The 16,120-nt window shown below is 42.6% G+C and overlaps 2 protein-coding genes across 9 annotated transcripts in view; one reads left to right on the top strand and one right to left on the bottom strand.

The window, feature by feature from the left end:
- Positions 1-836, bottom strand: part of SENP6 (SUMO specific peptidase 6) — a 140,969-nt gene extending 140,133 nt beyond the window's left edge. For 5 of the 7 annotated variants that reach the window (XM_062186386.1, XM_062186387.1, XM_062186389.1 and 2 more), the window contains exon 1: positions 145-834. In XM_062186386.1, coding sequence (XP_062042370.1) covers positions 145-196 — 52 coding nt within the window. In that variant the 5' untranslated portion in view covers positions 197-834. Of the gene's footprint in view, positions 1-144 lie in introns of all 7 variants that reach the window. The other 2 variants (XM_062186393.1, XM_062186388.1) reach the window with 2 other exon arrangements.
- A 233-nt stretch (positions 837-1,069) lies between these two features.
- Positions 1,070-16,120, top strand: part of FILIP1 (filamin A interacting protein 1) — a 315,951-nt gene continuing 300,900 nt past the window's right edge. Inside the window, exons 1-2 of one of the 2 annotated variants that reach the window (XM_062186377.1) lie at positions 1,070-1,160; positions 6,271-6,422. The gene's annotated coding sequence lies outside the window, so the exon portion shown is untranslated. The remainder of the gene's footprint in view (positions 1,161-6,270; positions 6,423-16,120) is intronic. The other variant, XM_062186380.1, reaches the window with a different exon arrangement.

Genomic DNA, 16,120 nt, shown 5'->3' with positions numbered 1-16,120 from the left:
TCCCTCCCCGCCATCGCCCACCCCTCGTACCTCCGCAGTCCCCCAAACACACCCTGTGTAGATAACTGAATATCCGGAGTTCCGGGGGTCCCGTTTTCCTTTATTTCCCCACCCCTTGTCTCGCAAGAGCAGAAACAGACGTACCTTCCAGAAAAGTAATCTCTCCAGAGCTACCGCCGCTCTTGCCGGCCGCCATCTTCCTCCTCCCACGCCGCCGCCTCCTTAATCCATGGCCCACACTGCCTCCGTGCTCGCCAGGATGAGGGGCCGAGCCGCCGGAGGGGAGCCGCCGCAGGGCTGCTGGCCTCGGGCTCAGCCGTCAGGCAGGCGGCGCTCCCACGTCCAGGCGGGGCCTACACAAAAGCAGGCCAGGCTCGCCCGGGCCTTTCCGCGGGCTGGCGGGCGGCGAGCGCGGCCTGGGCTTCTCCTCAGGCCCCTCCGGGGGAACGCGAGCGGCGACGGCGGCGGCGGCGCTTCCCGGGCCCGGCTCCTCTCGGCCCACGACTCCCCATCCACCGCCCACCCAGGCCGCCTGAGAAGCCTCCTCCGAACACAGGCCCCAGGAAGGGAAGATGAAGGCGGGCACACAAACACGCCTCCTTTCGGCCCAGGCCGTAAAATGGCCGCACCCGCCGCGCCGGGGCGGCGAAGGCTCCGCGACCGTCAGGCACCCCCAGAGCCTTCGCGTTTTCTGCAGTCGCAGCCGCTAAGGCCGCCCGCCCACCCCGCCTAGGGGTGAAAGCATCAGCGGAGGCATTTGCGGCTGTCCATGTGGACAGGGGTGGGTCTCCTCTGCCACTGCCTCGCGTCGGTCGCCACAGCAGCTCCGCCGCCGCCGCCGCTCCTCCCCCACGGGCGCTGGAGCTGCCGCCCGGCTCCCGCCCCCGCCGCGCCGCCGCCGCCGCCGCTGCCGCCCCCAGCGCGGCTCCCGCTCAGGACCCGGGCTCCGCTCTCAGGCACGGCGAGCTGTGGCGCCGCAAGGAACACCGGCTCGGGGCGCCCGCCGCCCGGCCTTTCGGTGGCGGCGGCTTCTGCGGCGCCGACTGGGCTCAGACAAGTTTGGCCCCCCAGTTCGACCCTCGAAGGCCCCATGGCAGACGTGGCCAGCGAGCGCTTCCTAGTTGGGCCAGTGGTGCATTGGGTGTTGTGGCAGAAATATTGTAAGTTTATCTCTTTGAGGAGACCGTAGAGTTTAAACCATTGTCAACTGAAAAGGTGGTGAGGTAGAGTAATTACAGGTTTAGAACATGATTCGGTCGTGGTCCACATTCGTTGTTAAAGAAATTTAAGATTATGTATGAGAAGGTTTTACCAATACACTTTGGATGGCAATGTTTAAAAAAAAAAAAAGTCCTTTGTCATTTATGTGCCTGAGACTTCAAAAAAAAAAAAAAACACCCTAGTTTACAAGTCAGGCCTTATAATTTCGGAGAACCATATTCTATTGATCTCTCGTTTTCTTTTAAAAGAATACTATTTTGTCATTATAGAAAATACAAAAAAATGAAAAAATTGTTAGCCCATGATCTTGCCATGGAAACTCAACTTCTTTAGGGTATAGCTTTCCTATAGCATTTTTCTTAAAGCCTCAGCATCCCTATTTAAAAGAGACATACAAAAACAATTTATGCTATAAAGCAATTAAAAGGCAGCAGTAGTAAAGGGTTGCAAAAAACTGAGCTGGTGTAATCTTGGTTCTAATTAAATTGACCTACTAAGTAAGACTTTCTGTTGTAAACTTCTTTTAAAAATATTTTTCTAAAATGAACCAGTAACCTTCCAATTCAGCAAGAGAGGGTGATGAATATAACTTACTATCATTTGTTATTTTTGTTGCTTGAGGAGGTTGTATGATCCTGATCCTCTATGACATAGTTTGTGCCCATGAGGCATGTAGGTAACAGACAGATGTGGGTGACTGATCATTTGTACAGACTTCAAAATGTAGTTTAAAAAAATAAATCTCTTACTTTAAAATACATACTATACATGCTGGCTTTGGAAGTTGAGGAGAGTAGCAGGAGTCAAGGATGTGAGTGACTTCTAAAAGAAAAGACAAGGAAAGACTTCTCTCCTAGAGTCTCCAAAAGGAAAACTGATACCTTAATTTTAGCCCAATGAGACAGATGTTGGACTAGAGAACTATAATATAATACATTTGTGTTCATGTGCCAAATTTTGTGATATAGTCATTGGTGACAACAGCCATAGAAAACTGATTTACCTGAAGTGGCAAACAAGGTGTTGTTCCATCAGAGATGTCTTCTAAGAAAGCTGAGATAGGATCTTTCAGGAAAAGTTCTTGTTTGTTTGTTTGTTTAAAGATTTATTTTATTTATTTGAAAGAGGGAGAAAGAAAGAAAGTCATCTTTCATTTGCTGGTTCACTCCCCAGAGGCCTCAGTGGCCAGTGCTGGGCCAGTCTGAAGCCAGGAACCAGGAGCTTCCTCTCGGTCTCCCACTGGGTGCAGGGGACCAAGCACTTTGGCCATCTTCCACTCCTTTTCCAGGTGCTTTAGCAGGGATCTGGATGGGAAGTGGAGCAGCCAAGACTCAAGCCAGTGCCCATATGAGTTGCTGATGTCACAGACAGTGGCTTCATCCACTAAGCCTCAGTGGCAGCCCCAAGTGTTTTATTTTTAACTGTTATTAAATTCAAGTAATCTCTATAGGACTCTGTAATTCTAGTTCTAAAGGAAAACTATGAATTAAACCAATGGTTCACAAACTTCAGTGTATGTAAGAATTACCCAAAGAGCTTGTTTTTTGTTGTTGTTTGAAGATTTATTTATTTATTTTGGAAGTTAGAGTTACACAGAGAGGGAGGGAGAGATTCCATTCACTGATTCACTTCATGAATGGCTGCAACAGCCAGAGCTGTGTCAGGCCAGGTCTAACCCAGGAGCCCTGAACTTACTCTGAATCTAACTCGTGGGTGGCAGGGGCTCAAACACCTGGGCCATCCTCTACTGCTTTTCCCAGGCCATCTGTAGGGAGTTGAATCAGAAGTGGAGCAGCCAGGACACAATGGGCACCCACATGGGATGCCTACATTCCCACCTGCTATGCCACAACACAGGTCCTATAGAGCTTGATGTAACACGTTGCCTTACTCTACCTTCAGCGTTTCTGACACTGAAGTGGGACCTGAAAATCTGCATTTTTGACAAGTTTCTAAGTGATACAGATGCTGCTGATCAAGGAGCTACACTTTGAGAACTAGACTAAACAATTTCTAAATTCCTCTCCAGTTTAATTATTCCAGTTTTATGAGAACAGATACTACAATTAGGAGTAGAATTATCAGTGTACATGTTCAAGTATACATTAACTACAGTTTCTAAAATTGATGTTCCTCTACATTAGTATATCAACTCATAATCTGTAGTATCATGTATCCTTTCATGCAGGATTCAGGGCCTAGAAATTTTCAGATTTAGGGACACGCCTCTGAAGTTTATTTATTATATATACATACCCATATTTGGTATATTTGCAGATACTCAGTTTGTAGTCTTTCTTTTTTATATATACGGTATTGAAACTCAGGGATGTTACTAAGCATGCCTTTGAATATCAGAAATGTGACTAATTATAAAACCAGCTATCTGAGTTATACACTTAGTTTTTATTAAAAGTCTGGCATTATTAAATATCTAGCATTATTATTTAAGTTAAGCAGATTGCACTCAGCTGTCTGCTAACTTGTTGCCATAATAACCAGAATTTAATTCTAGTATAAAAGATAAACATAATAGAGAAAAGTTAGACTATTTTAGGTTTGAATTGAGGTAATTACAGTGGATAATAACCTCCTTAATCTTTTCTAATAATTGCATTAAAGGAAATTTGGAAAAAGAAGGAAAAACATTCTGCCACCCAGAATCCAACCCTAGAATTTCATCTTTTCCAACATCATTGCATTGATGTAATTATATGCATCCTGGCATTATATCTTGGACCTGCTTTTCTTCCAAACTCTAATTCAAGCTTCCCATGTTAAACCACAAGCCATTATAGCCATTTTCTTTTCTTTTTTTTTTTTTTTTTGACAGGCAGAGTTAGTGAGAGAAAGAGACAGAGAGAAAGGTCTTCCTTCCGTTGGTTCACCCCCCAAAATGGCCGCTACAGCTGGCACGTTGCGCCGATCTGAAGCCAGGAGCCAGGTGCTTCTCCTGGTCTCCCATGTGGGTGCAGGGCCAAAGCACTTGGGCCATCCTCCAGTGCACTCCCGGGCCACAGCAGAGAGCTGGCCTGGAAGAGAAGCAACTGGGACAGAATCCGGCACCCCAACCGGGACTAGAACCCGGTGTGCCAGCGCCTCAGGCGGAGGATTAGCCTAGTGAGCCGCGGTGCCGGCCACATTATAACCATTTTCAATCTCACTGTGATCCCTGAGTCCTGGGATTACTTCATTTGCACTTTTATATTTATTCCTATTTATTTTTAAATTTTGGTTATTTGTTTTATGTATTTGTAGGGCAGAGATACAAAAAGAGATAGATTTCTCATCTACTAGTTCACTCCCCAAATAATTGCAGCAACCAAGGCTGAACCAGGCCAAAGCCAGGAGTTGGAAACTCAATCCAAGTCTGCCACATGGGTGGTGAAAGGTCACCACAAAACAATCTGAACACCAGAGTAAGAGAGAAGGTTTATTGTCGGGTGGGGGAAGCCCAATAGGCTGCCTCCCTGTGCAGTAGAAAACAACAGTCTGTACTGGGAGAATAGGTCTTATATAGCTTTGCAGAGGTAAAGAAGTGAGAGCCACAAATACTGTTAGGGCTGGGGTGGAGCTGACGTTTGTTGTTGGGCCCTTTGGTCAACTGACTTCTAGTAAGCCAGGCTGGGCTTAGAATGAAGCTTATTGTACAAAATGGCAACAGGACCAGAGCCTAAGGTGGTGCCACAGATAAGACCGTACCATTTTACTAACAGGTGGCAGAGATCCAATGACCTGTTCTATCAGCTCATACTTCCCAAAGTCTACATTAGCAGGAAACTGGAACTGGGAGTGGAGCTAGGACTCAAACCCATACACTCAAATATGGGAGATGGGCATCCCAAATAGTTTCTTAACTGCTGTGCCAAATGCCCCCTCTACCAACACCTCTTAGTGTAGACGCTTTGGAACATTGGTTGTTTTATTATTCTTTGATTATATACTTACCTCCCTTGCTTCTTTGTCCTTTCCTGCATTTCTTTTCCCAGAATCCTAAACCTGAGTAAAAACCTCATTATTGGGACATAGGAAGGTAAGAGTGGCTGAAGAGTCATTCAATAATTATTTTAAAGCACTGTGGCTGCCACCTCATAGGGAATGTGTGTTCTACCAGCTTTCCTACAAGGTTCTCAAATGGACATGCTCTCAAACTGTATACTACAACTATTTCAAACTTTTTCCCCATTACTTTCAGCAGAATTTCTTTTTACATCACAGAGAAAACGTGCCACAGATGAGGATTTCCTTGGTCTGCGAAAACTATTTGCATTCTGTACCCATCCATTCTGTGTTTTTTTTTTTTTAATTTCCCACTGTTACCAAAAAGGCAGAGTTCCTCCTTTAACTCAAGGAACTTATATATATATGTGTGTGTGTGTGTGTGTGTATGTGTATGTATATATGTATATGTATGTATATGTATATATGTGTATATGTGTATATATACATATATACACACACATATATGTGTATGTGTGTGTATATATATATATATATATATATATATATCTCCTATGTGTCCTTACCCTATTCCCTTGTGAAAATTCTCACTCTCCTCAACCTAGTAGAATTTCCCTTCTCTGGAGCAAAAGTGTTGGCCCTAGTCTTTATAACCTTTGAGATTTATTGCTATACCACACATTTAAAGAGCCTTACAGTCAATTCACCAGCATAGCTATAGCTTACTTAAATTGTTCAGACATGTATTTGGGGCCAGAGTTGTGGTGCAGCAGTTTAAGCCACCACTGTGATACCCACTTCTGATATCAAAATGCCTTTTGGAGTCCTGGCTAGTCCTCTTCCAATCCAACTTTGTGCTAATGTGTCTAGGAAGCAGCAGATGATGGCTCAAGTACTCGAGTTCCTGCTATCCTTGCGGGAGACCTGGATGGAGTTCCTGGCTCTTGGCTTCATTTGGGGAATGAATTAGCAGATGAAAGATTTCCTCTCTCTCTTTCAGTCACTCTGCCTTGCAAATAAATTAATAAATAAATCTTTTAAAAGAACATATTTGGGAGTCCTCATATCATGAATCTGTTTTCTATATAGTTTCAGTCCTACAAGATGACTGAAGAGCCAAGGAGACCAACAGTCTTCTCAGACAAACAGGATTCAGAGGAAAACAGGATTGCAACAATCAGCAGGATTCCTTGAAAGACCCTGAAAGCATGAGACCCTCCTCAAAGTATTCTTAGCTCAAGGTATTCTTAGCTCCCTGACTGCCATTGTCATTCACTCAGTTCCTTAAAGGATGAAACAATCACTCTTGACTCTCCTTTTTTTTTTTTTTTCTCAAATCTAATCTCCTTCCTGAATATCTCTCCAATTTATGCATATTTTTTCCAATTCCAATGACTCCCCTGTGGTCCAAAACCACTATAAGCTCTCAGCCATAATACTATAACAAAGTAAATCAGTTCATAACACCTTATTTGAGACCCTTCAAAGATTTCTTAGGATAAAATGTTTTTTTAGGAAAAATGCATTTATTGGGGCTGGCGCCATGGTGTTGTAGGTGAATCCTCTGCCTGTGGCGCTGGTATCCCATATGGATGCTGGTTCTAGTCCCGGCTGCTCTTCTTCCAATCCAGCTCTTTGCTGTGGCCTGGGAAAGCAGTAGAAGATGGCCCAAGTGCTTGGGCCTCTGCACCCACATGGGAGACCAGGAAGAAGCACCTGGCTCCTGGCTGCGGATTGGCACCTCCGGCCATTGTGGCTATTTGAGGAGTGAACCAATGGAAGGAAGACCTTTCTCTCTGTCTCTCTCTTTCACTGTCTCTAACTCTACCTCTTAAATAAATAACTAGAATCTTAAAAAAAAAAAAAAGTATTTACTTTATTTGAAAGGCAGAATTGAGAGAGCAAGATCTTCCATCCACTCATTCACTCCCCACATAGCTGCAACAGCCGGGGTTGAGCCAAGCCAAAGCCATAAGCCTGGAACTCCATCCAGGACTTCCACAAAGGTGCAGGGGTCCAAACACTTGGGCCATCTTCCATTGTTTTCTCAGGTGCATTAGCTGGGAGCTAGATTGGAAGTGGAGCAGCTGGGACTTATACGGGTGCCCATATGGGATGCATGCATTGCAGGCAGTGGCTTACTCACTGTGGTACAATGCTGGCCCAGGATAAAATCCCAAATCCTAGACTCCTATTCCCTATCTTGTAAGCTTCATCATGCAGCATTCTTGTCTTCTTAAGCTCCAGTCACATTTAGTTTTTGCTCTTTTCTTCAAATGCATCATCTTTTCTATAACTGGAACCTTTGAGCATGTTTTAATCTCCATATGCAATGCACTTTTTGTGTGAATTGAATAGTGCACTTGTAGGTATTAGTACATATCCGCTGAATGAATAAACAAATGAATATTATATACTTAAAATAACTTCCCCAATGGAAATTTAGAATCATAGAATTCTAGATTCCTTAAAAAAGTCCTTGCCCCAGTGTTGTCATTGTGATAGAAATCTAGGAAAGATACTCTAGAAGAGATCAGCAATCTAGGTGTGAACTAGGGCTTAGTTTTTTTGTTTTGTTTTTAAGGTTTATTTATTCATTTGAAAGAGTTACAGAGAGGCAGAAGCAAAGAGAGAGAGAGGTCTTCCATCAGCTGGCTCACTCTCCAAATGGGCCAATCCAAAGCCAGGAGACTGGAGCTTCCTCTGTATCTCCCATGTGGATGCTGGGGCCCAAGGACTCGGGCCACCCTCAGCTGCTCTCTCAGGCATACCTGCAGGGAGCTAGATTGGAACTGGAGCAGTTGAGACTTGAGCCAGGTGCCCATGCACAGCACAGGCCCCTAGGGCTTAGTTTTGAAGTTTACAGTGCTGAAGTAATTTGAGTTGCTTTGAGGAGGCTGGGAATTGACAGACAACATGAGTTGATTATACACACTTAACAACAAAGTTTCCACTCTTTATAAAGCTACAGATTTTTCAGTTGTATCACAGCTATGTTTCTTCTATTGTAGCCAGATTTATGTATAGATATAGATATTGATTTGGACAAACATACTCATTCTATGCTGGTTAGTAGTTATTAATAAAATATTATCCTAATTTTAATATTTATTTCTTTGAAAACACAATTTATCAATCTTGTTCCTCTAAATACTACACTTCATTGGGGCTGGCGCTGTTACACAGGAGGTTAATGACCTGGCCTGAAGCACTGGAATCCCATATGGGTGCCGGTTCTAGTCCTGGTTGCTCCTCTTCCGATCCAACTCTCTACTATGGCCTGGGATAGCATTGGAAGATGGCCCAAGTCCACGCCAGCATGGGAGACCTGGAAGAAGCTCCTGGCTCCTGGCTTTGGATCGGCACAACTCTGCTGCTGCAGCCATCTGGGGAGTGAACCAGCGGATGGAAGACCTCTCGCTCTGTCTCTACCTCTCTCTGCAACTCTGTCTTTCAAATAAATAAAATAAATCTTTAAAAAAAAAACTACACTTAAATGTGCAGTATATAATTAGTCTAAGACTAAATACAAATTTCAGAAGACAATGGCAGATTCTCCAAATTGTGAATAGTTGATGGTTTTTGAAGGACTAAGTGGATTTGTCAGATGAAATTAATGATAAGCATTTCTATTTAAACTAATTTTTATATTTCAATCTTCCACTTCATTTTCAACTTATTATTTTTCTTGTTTAATCGTACTGTGTTTCATGCTCCTTTTTATTTCTAGTTCTTCTCTTTATTGAGTGCTTTCAATTCTTCCACATGCTAGATGTTCAGCAAGTGGTTTAGTAGCCATTTTAGTGCTTACAAGGTTACACTTTTGAGTAAGTGAAGCAGTAGCTAATCTTTCTAAATTGTATATGAATACATCATCAGAATAACACACATTTCTTATATATATGGCCAGTTCCTATCAAGCACCTTCAGTGTGAACATTTATAAATAAAAAGGGAAGTTTTCAGATGACCAAGGCTACATTATCATTTCTTTGGGCCCTAGGCACTTAAGACTTTATAGAATCCTTCCTGGACAAGAAATATATTCAATATTTTTAGCTATATAAAAGTTATATATATATCTATTTATTTAAATATTTATTTGAAAGACAGTGGGAAAGAGCCAGAGAGAGAGCAAGAGAGATCTTACATCTGCTGGTTCACTCCCCAGATGGCCACAATGGCCAGTGCTGGGCCAGGCTGAAGCCAAGAGCTTCTTCCAGGTCCCCCAAGTGGGTAGTAGAGGTCCAAGCACTCAGGCTATCTTCTGCTGCTTTTCCCAGACCATTAGTAGGGAGCTGGATCGGAAGTGGAGCAACTGGCACTCGAACTGTCACCGATATGGAATGTTGGAGCTGCAGACAGCAGCTTACCCCTCTGCACCACAGCACTGGCAACATATTTTTAATTTCTAAATTAATAAAATTTATAACAGCTTTGGTCTAAGGACAATAAAGTCCAGATTGCATTTGTTATTAAATAAATATATATTTATATATTAACACTGTTTATTTTTTCTCTGATTTTAAAAGAAATAACATTAAAATGTTTTCATAGATCTTCAAAAGTATCATTTGTCTAATAGATAAATTGGCCTGCAGGTGAACAGGAAGACTTTCATATTAATTCATGAAAATGACCACATGGAAACCATGACAAATTGAACATTCAAATAGTAGTTTTGGGGCCAGCATTATGGCTCAGCAGGTTAAGCCGCCACCTGCAATGCTGCATGCCATGTGAGTGCTGGTTGGAGTCTCAGCTTCTCTACTTCCAATCCAGCTCTGCTAATGCAGAAGATGGCCAAAATAGTTGGGCCCTTGGGCCTACAAGGGAGACAGATGCAATTCCAGGTTTCTGGCTTTGGCCTGACCCAGTCCTGTCTGTTGCAACCTCTTGGGGAGTAAAGTAGCAGATGGAACATTATTCTCTCTGTCTCTCCCTCTCTCTCTGTAACTCTGCCTTTCAAATAAATAAATTAGTCTTAAAAAAAAAAAAAACATAGCTCTCAAACTTTAACATGAATAAAAATCAGCTGAAAGCTCATCAGTTTCCTAGGCCCTATTTCAGACTATTTGATTCAGGATTCATAAATTCATATTTCTAATGAGTTGAAAGGTGATACTGATGCTGCTGATCTGAGAACCACAGTTTTGGGATTATATATCTAAGTGTTTTGAGACGAAACCAGTTCTCCCAGTATGATTTGCTAGGAATACTATCCAGATCTCCTAATCAACCTTTATTGAACATCTACAATTATTTTTAAATGTGGAAATTGAGACTCAAAACTTAAATAAATTTGCCAAGATGACTCAGCTAGATACCTGTAGACCTGGAATCTGAGCACAGGTCCTTATAGATTCCAAAGTTTATGCTCTCTTATTATTACCATGTGGTAAAGATTGGTGGAATATAATCAGTGGCTAGCGCCATGCGGCTCAATAGGCTAATCCTCCACCTGAGGCACTGGCACCTGGGGGTCTAGTCCCTGTCGGGGCACTGGATTCTGTCCCGGTTGCCCCTCTTCCAGGCCAGTTCTCTGCTATGGCCGGGAGTAAGTAAGCTGGTGCCATGGCTCAATAGGCTAATCCTCCACCTGCGGCGCTGGCACACCAGGTTCTAGTCCCGGTTGGGGCACCAGATTCTGTCCCAGTTGCCCCTCTTCCAGTCTAGCTCTCTGCTGTGGCCCGGGAGTGCAGTGGAGGATGGCCCAAGTGCTTGAGCCCTGCACCCACAGAAGACCAGGAGAAGCACCTGGCTCCTGGCTTTGGATCAGTGCGATGCGCCGGCTGCAGCGCGCTGGCCGCGGTGGCCATTGGAGGGTGAACCAATGGCAAAAGGAAGACCTTTGTCTCTCTCTCTCTCTCTCTCACTGTCCACTCTGCCTGTCAAAAAAAAAAAAAATATATATATATATATATATAATCAGTGAACATAGAAGCAAATTTTTAAACATGAAATAAGATGTCATAGTGGCACTTCTCTGGGTCATTGTTGTATTTGAACTGTTTACTGCAATTGGCTGATGATCTTCTTTCTATTTATTCTTCACTTCTAGTCTCCAGTTAACAACACCAGACAGAATGTAGCAATGGTGCTTAACATAATTTTCTGAAAGTCTTATTCTCTAATAAAAATTTTGAGTTGTGGACTTAAACACTTTTGCCTTATGAAATTAAATAAAATTTGGAAATAAGATACTAAAAGATATATATGTGTGTATATATATTTCATTTTTTGAGCCTGGCAATATTACAGGTTTGATGGGTTATGGGCAAGTTTACTGAAGTGAAATGTCAATAAGGCCCAATGGTGTACAAGGATTAGAAGAAAAGTATATGGCTGTGATACAAAGGAATTATTTTCATGTGACAGTTCTTGAACACTGACTAGGGCCCTTCCCAGTAGCTGTTATCACTTAAGAGATATCTCCATGAAAAGAAAGATAAGCAGCAGGTACCTGCTTCACTCATTTGTACCCTTATGTAACTTCTTTAATCTCTGCATTTTTTTTCAGATTTTATAGTAAAATAAAGTGAAATCAAACTTAGCCAAGGCCAAGTCATCTGTCTTAACAGTATTCCCACCTAGAGAGCTTTAAGGTTGTACACAAAAACTAAGTAATAACCTAAATACTTGTCACATCATCAAGAAATTTCTTGTGGTCTATGTTGTAGTACCATACATTGAGCTGCTGCCTGTGATGCTGGCATCCCATATGAGCTCTGGTTAAGTCCCAGCTGCTCCACTTTCAATCCAGCTCCTTGTTAATGAAAGAAGAAAGCAGTAAAAGATGGCCCAAGGACTTGGGCCCCTGCCATCCATGTAGGAGAGCTGGATGGAGCTCCAGGAGCCTGGCTTCAGCCTGACCCAGTCCAGGCTCTTGTGGCCATTTGGGGAATGAACCAGCAGAATGAAGAATCTCTGTCTGTCTCTCCCTCTCTTTCTCTGTAACTCTGCCTTTCAATTAAATAAATAAATCTTTTTAAAAACTCAGATTTTAGGCTGGTGCCGTGGCTTAACAGGCTAATCCTCCGCCTTGCGGCGCCGGCACACCTGGTTCTAGTCCCTCTTTTCCTTTTTTTTTTTTTTCCCTAAAGAAGACTTTCTCAAAAAATTCCTTTTCTTTATTTGAAAAAGAGAGAGCAAGAAAGCGCCCATCCACTGGTTCACTCCCCAGGTGTCCACACAGCTGGGGCTAGAATAGGACAAAGCCAGAAGCCAGAATTCAATCTGTGCCTCTTACATGGGTGACAAGGACCCAAGTACTTAAGCCATCACCTTCTGCCTCCCAGAGTGTGTGTTCATAGGAAGTCGGAACTGGGGGTGAGGCTGGAATTTAAACCTAGGTACTCCAAAGTGGGATGGAGGCATTTCAACCAATGACTTAACCAATGTCCCAGTTGCCCATCCAGGCTTTCTGTCTTTCTTTTAAAAATTATTTATTTATTTTCATTTGAAAGGCAGAGAGAGGGGAAGGGAAGTAGAGGGGAGGGCGGGGGGGGGGGGGGAAGAAAGGGAGGGGAGGAGAGGGAAGTAAAGAAATCTTCCATCTACTAGTTCTACTGTCCAAAAGTCCCCCCAAAAAAAGTGGTGGGGACTACTACTTACTACCCATTGTTTATGGCCTCTCGGGAAGAGCATTAGCAGAAAGTTTGACCAAAGTGGAGGCATGGTTTGATCTGAGGCCTTCCAATATGGGACCTGGCTTCCAAGGCCTTCTTTCTTAACAAGCTGTTACAGAACCCACAGTTGGAGTAATAATTTTGTTATGTTTAATATTATAATCTGAGTATTTCCTACTGATTCTGTATTTCTCTATTTCATTGGAATGATGTACTACATTTCATTTGGTAATTTTCCTGTCATTTGACATTTAGCATAATTATTGTTTCCTGTCTTTTGTTTTCATATTATCAAATTGCTGCCTCCCTGTATACTCTAGAGCTAAAGCAGAGTTTTTTGCTTATTGCAATTAAGACCACTCTGTGGACAAAATCCTGGTAGCATCTCAGTGCAATGAGGGCAAATTGAGATTTTTATGTCTTTTGAGGGAGTCTGGCTTAAGGTAGATCTTTCAATAAGAGGGTTTGATTGAGACAGGATAAGAATCATAATAATTCAGAATTAATTGGAGGACAAGCAAGACAAAAGTTTTGAGGCTAGTGTTTTGAAGAGATAATAGAAGAGAAAACAGTTTGGTAATATCTGTGAAAAAGTTGAGTGGTCTGATGTCTCTTTAAATGTGTTTGCAGGCTATCCAGAAATAAGCAATTCAGTCATTTTCAGCTTTTATCTTCCAAGAACTTCTATCTCATGGTTCATTCCCAAATGGTTGCAACAACCACAGCTGGGCCAGGCTGAAACTGAAAGGCTGGAACTACATCCAGGTCTCCCACATGGGTTGTAGGACTCTATGTGTTCGGGTAGTCTTCTTCTGCCTTCTCAGGTACATTAGCAGGGATTGGAGTGGAGCAGTCAGAATTCAAACTGGCCTTTATATGGGGTGCTAGTGTTGTAGGAAAAGGCCTAATGTGCTGTGCCACAAACTTGGCCCCCTCCTTGATTTTTGGTTCTTCTTTTATATTATATCCTTCAACAAGTTCTCTTCCCATGCTCATTTTATTTCATTGTTAATATCATACTTTCAAAAGTATTATTCTAGAATATATCGGAGTTATTGGTAGGGCTATTTGCTTCCTTCATTGCTTTTTATTTTCATCTAATCATACTGTATGATTTTTTCAGTTTCAGATGTTTTCAAGTTTTAAAATAAAAATCCTCTTTGAATAGTGTGATTGGAATTATTAAATCTATGAGGAAAATGGTGAACATAAAGTTTCAACTTAAAAAATATTTGTAGGAAACTGGAAAGGTATTTTTGAGAGCCTTCTAAAACAATTGCAAGACTTTAAAAATATTTTCCCTTTTTATTCCCCAAATGGCACCAGTTGTGCCATTTTATTACCAGGCAAAATGTTGTTTTCAGCTTCCACTGGACATTTTTTATTGCACTTAACTCTTTTTCCTATTGCATTTGCCATGCCATGACAGATATACAGAAGTATATTTTATTACATATTGCATAGATACTGAATTATCACATATACATAACATATTCACTGAAGTAAATTGTATTTGTATTGAGTTTTGTGTTGTCTGGATAATTTTAATGCAATAAACAAAATGTCTTACATTTTAATTAAATTTTTACTCAAGATATTCTATTTCTTTTGTGTTATATTTTGTTCAATGATCTTTAAGGAAAATATTTTTACTGTAACTAAGATCTCTATAGGCCTTGTCCTAAGTGCCAGCTGGCTAATTGCTCACTCAGGAAGAACTAACCTGAGGAAAGCCCTACTGAAGAAAATCTTAAAATCTTGCCTTTGCCTTTATTCTGATACCATCAGTTCCAATTTAACACTTAATAAGGTTCTTTTTTTTTTTTTTTTTTGACAGGCAGAGTTAGTGAGAAAGAGAGAGACAGAGGTAGGTCTTCCTTTCCGTTGGTTCACCCCCCAGTGGCCGCTGCACCTGGCGCGCTGCGCTGATCTGAAGCCACGAGCCAGGTGCTTCTCCTGGTCTCCCATGCGGGTGCAGGGCCCAAGGACCTGGGCCATCCTCCACTGCCCTCCCGGGCCACAGCAGAGAGCTGGACTGGAAGAGGAGCAGCCTTGGCCTTCTCCTTTTCCCTATCTCTAAATTTCTTCTCTAACAGTGGGAAATCTGATTCTCCGTATGTGCAACTTAATTACTGTCTCAACTGATTTACTTATTTTATCATTTTTCCAGTCTCCCAGTTTCATTGTTTTCTTCACTCATCGTCTCTATGCAACTCCTCTCCCCCATTTTTCAATGCTAGCATATACATAACTAGTCAGCCTCCTTGTAGCTTCCCCCATCCATGCTTTCCACTTGCTCCTTGGGTGCTGGTAGCTGCTATACTCTGCACAATATGTCCTTTACCCCTTCATTACCTTGTACTGAGAAGAGAATGGAGAAGAAAGGGAAGGGATGGAGAAGCAAGGGAATAGGAACAAAAGTCAATAGGAAAGGAAGGAAACAGAAAGGGGAAAGAGGGGAACATAAATGAAAGAGAACTTAAGGTCTTTATCTGATTTTTTATTTTTTTTTTCCATAGGCATAGAATGAACTGTTCTACACTGAAAAAAAAGTGCTCTTTGAACATTTTGTCTCTGTCTCTCCTTTTCTCCTTTTCCTTTTTCACATTAACTTGGTCACCACAAGACACACCAAACACCAGAGTTAGAGGAAAGGTTTATTGTTGGGTGCGGGAAGCCTGACAGGAGTGGGGGGCAAGAGAGTGATAGAGGATAAGAGAGAGTAAGAGAGAGAGATCAAGAGAGAGTGCACGTGTTTGGGAACAGATCCTCTTAAACCTTTAGCAGGGGGTGGGCAGGGAAGTAGGAACAGTGAATCGAATCCCATTAGGGTGGGGGTGGAGCTGACACCTGTGGTTGGACCATGATGTCACCTGGCTTCTGGCAATGGTGGCGTGGGGGGGGGTCGGCGGAGGAAGGACACCATTCCTAGGATGGTGTCTGGGGCATAGATCGTGCCACAGATAAGACTGTGCCATTTTGCCAACAGTCTCAGTCTATTTCCTGTTAAAACTCTTGGAGCCAGGTTGTGGCATAATGGATTAAACTGCCACCTTTGAAACTGGCGTTAAGAAAAGAGGTGCAGAATAGAGAGGAGGCAATGTACAAATTTATAGCCAGACCAAATTTATTCAGAGAAAATAAATTCGCAGAGGGGGTGACCAACTGCCAGTGTGTACACTGATGGAACATGGGACAGAAGGTCCTGATCCCAGGGGCCAAGCCTTTTTATATTTTAGGAGGGCTAGGGGGTAGGGGGTTGCAGGCAGAGGTGAATTCCTGGAACTGGGTGGGGCCTTGGGAACTTGGGAA

The sequence above is a fragment of the Lepus europaeus genome, chromosome 3 (assembly GCF_033115175.1).
Source record: "Lepus europaeus isolate LE1 chromosome 3, mLepTim1.pri, whole genome shotgun sequence".
In the NCBI taxonomy this organism is placed as follows: Eukaryota; Metazoa; Chordata; class Mammalia; order Lagomorpha; family Leporidae; genus Lepus; species Lepus europaeus.
Note: the sequence above shows the minus strand (reverse complement) of the source record. Positions and strands in the feature narration are given on the sequence as shown.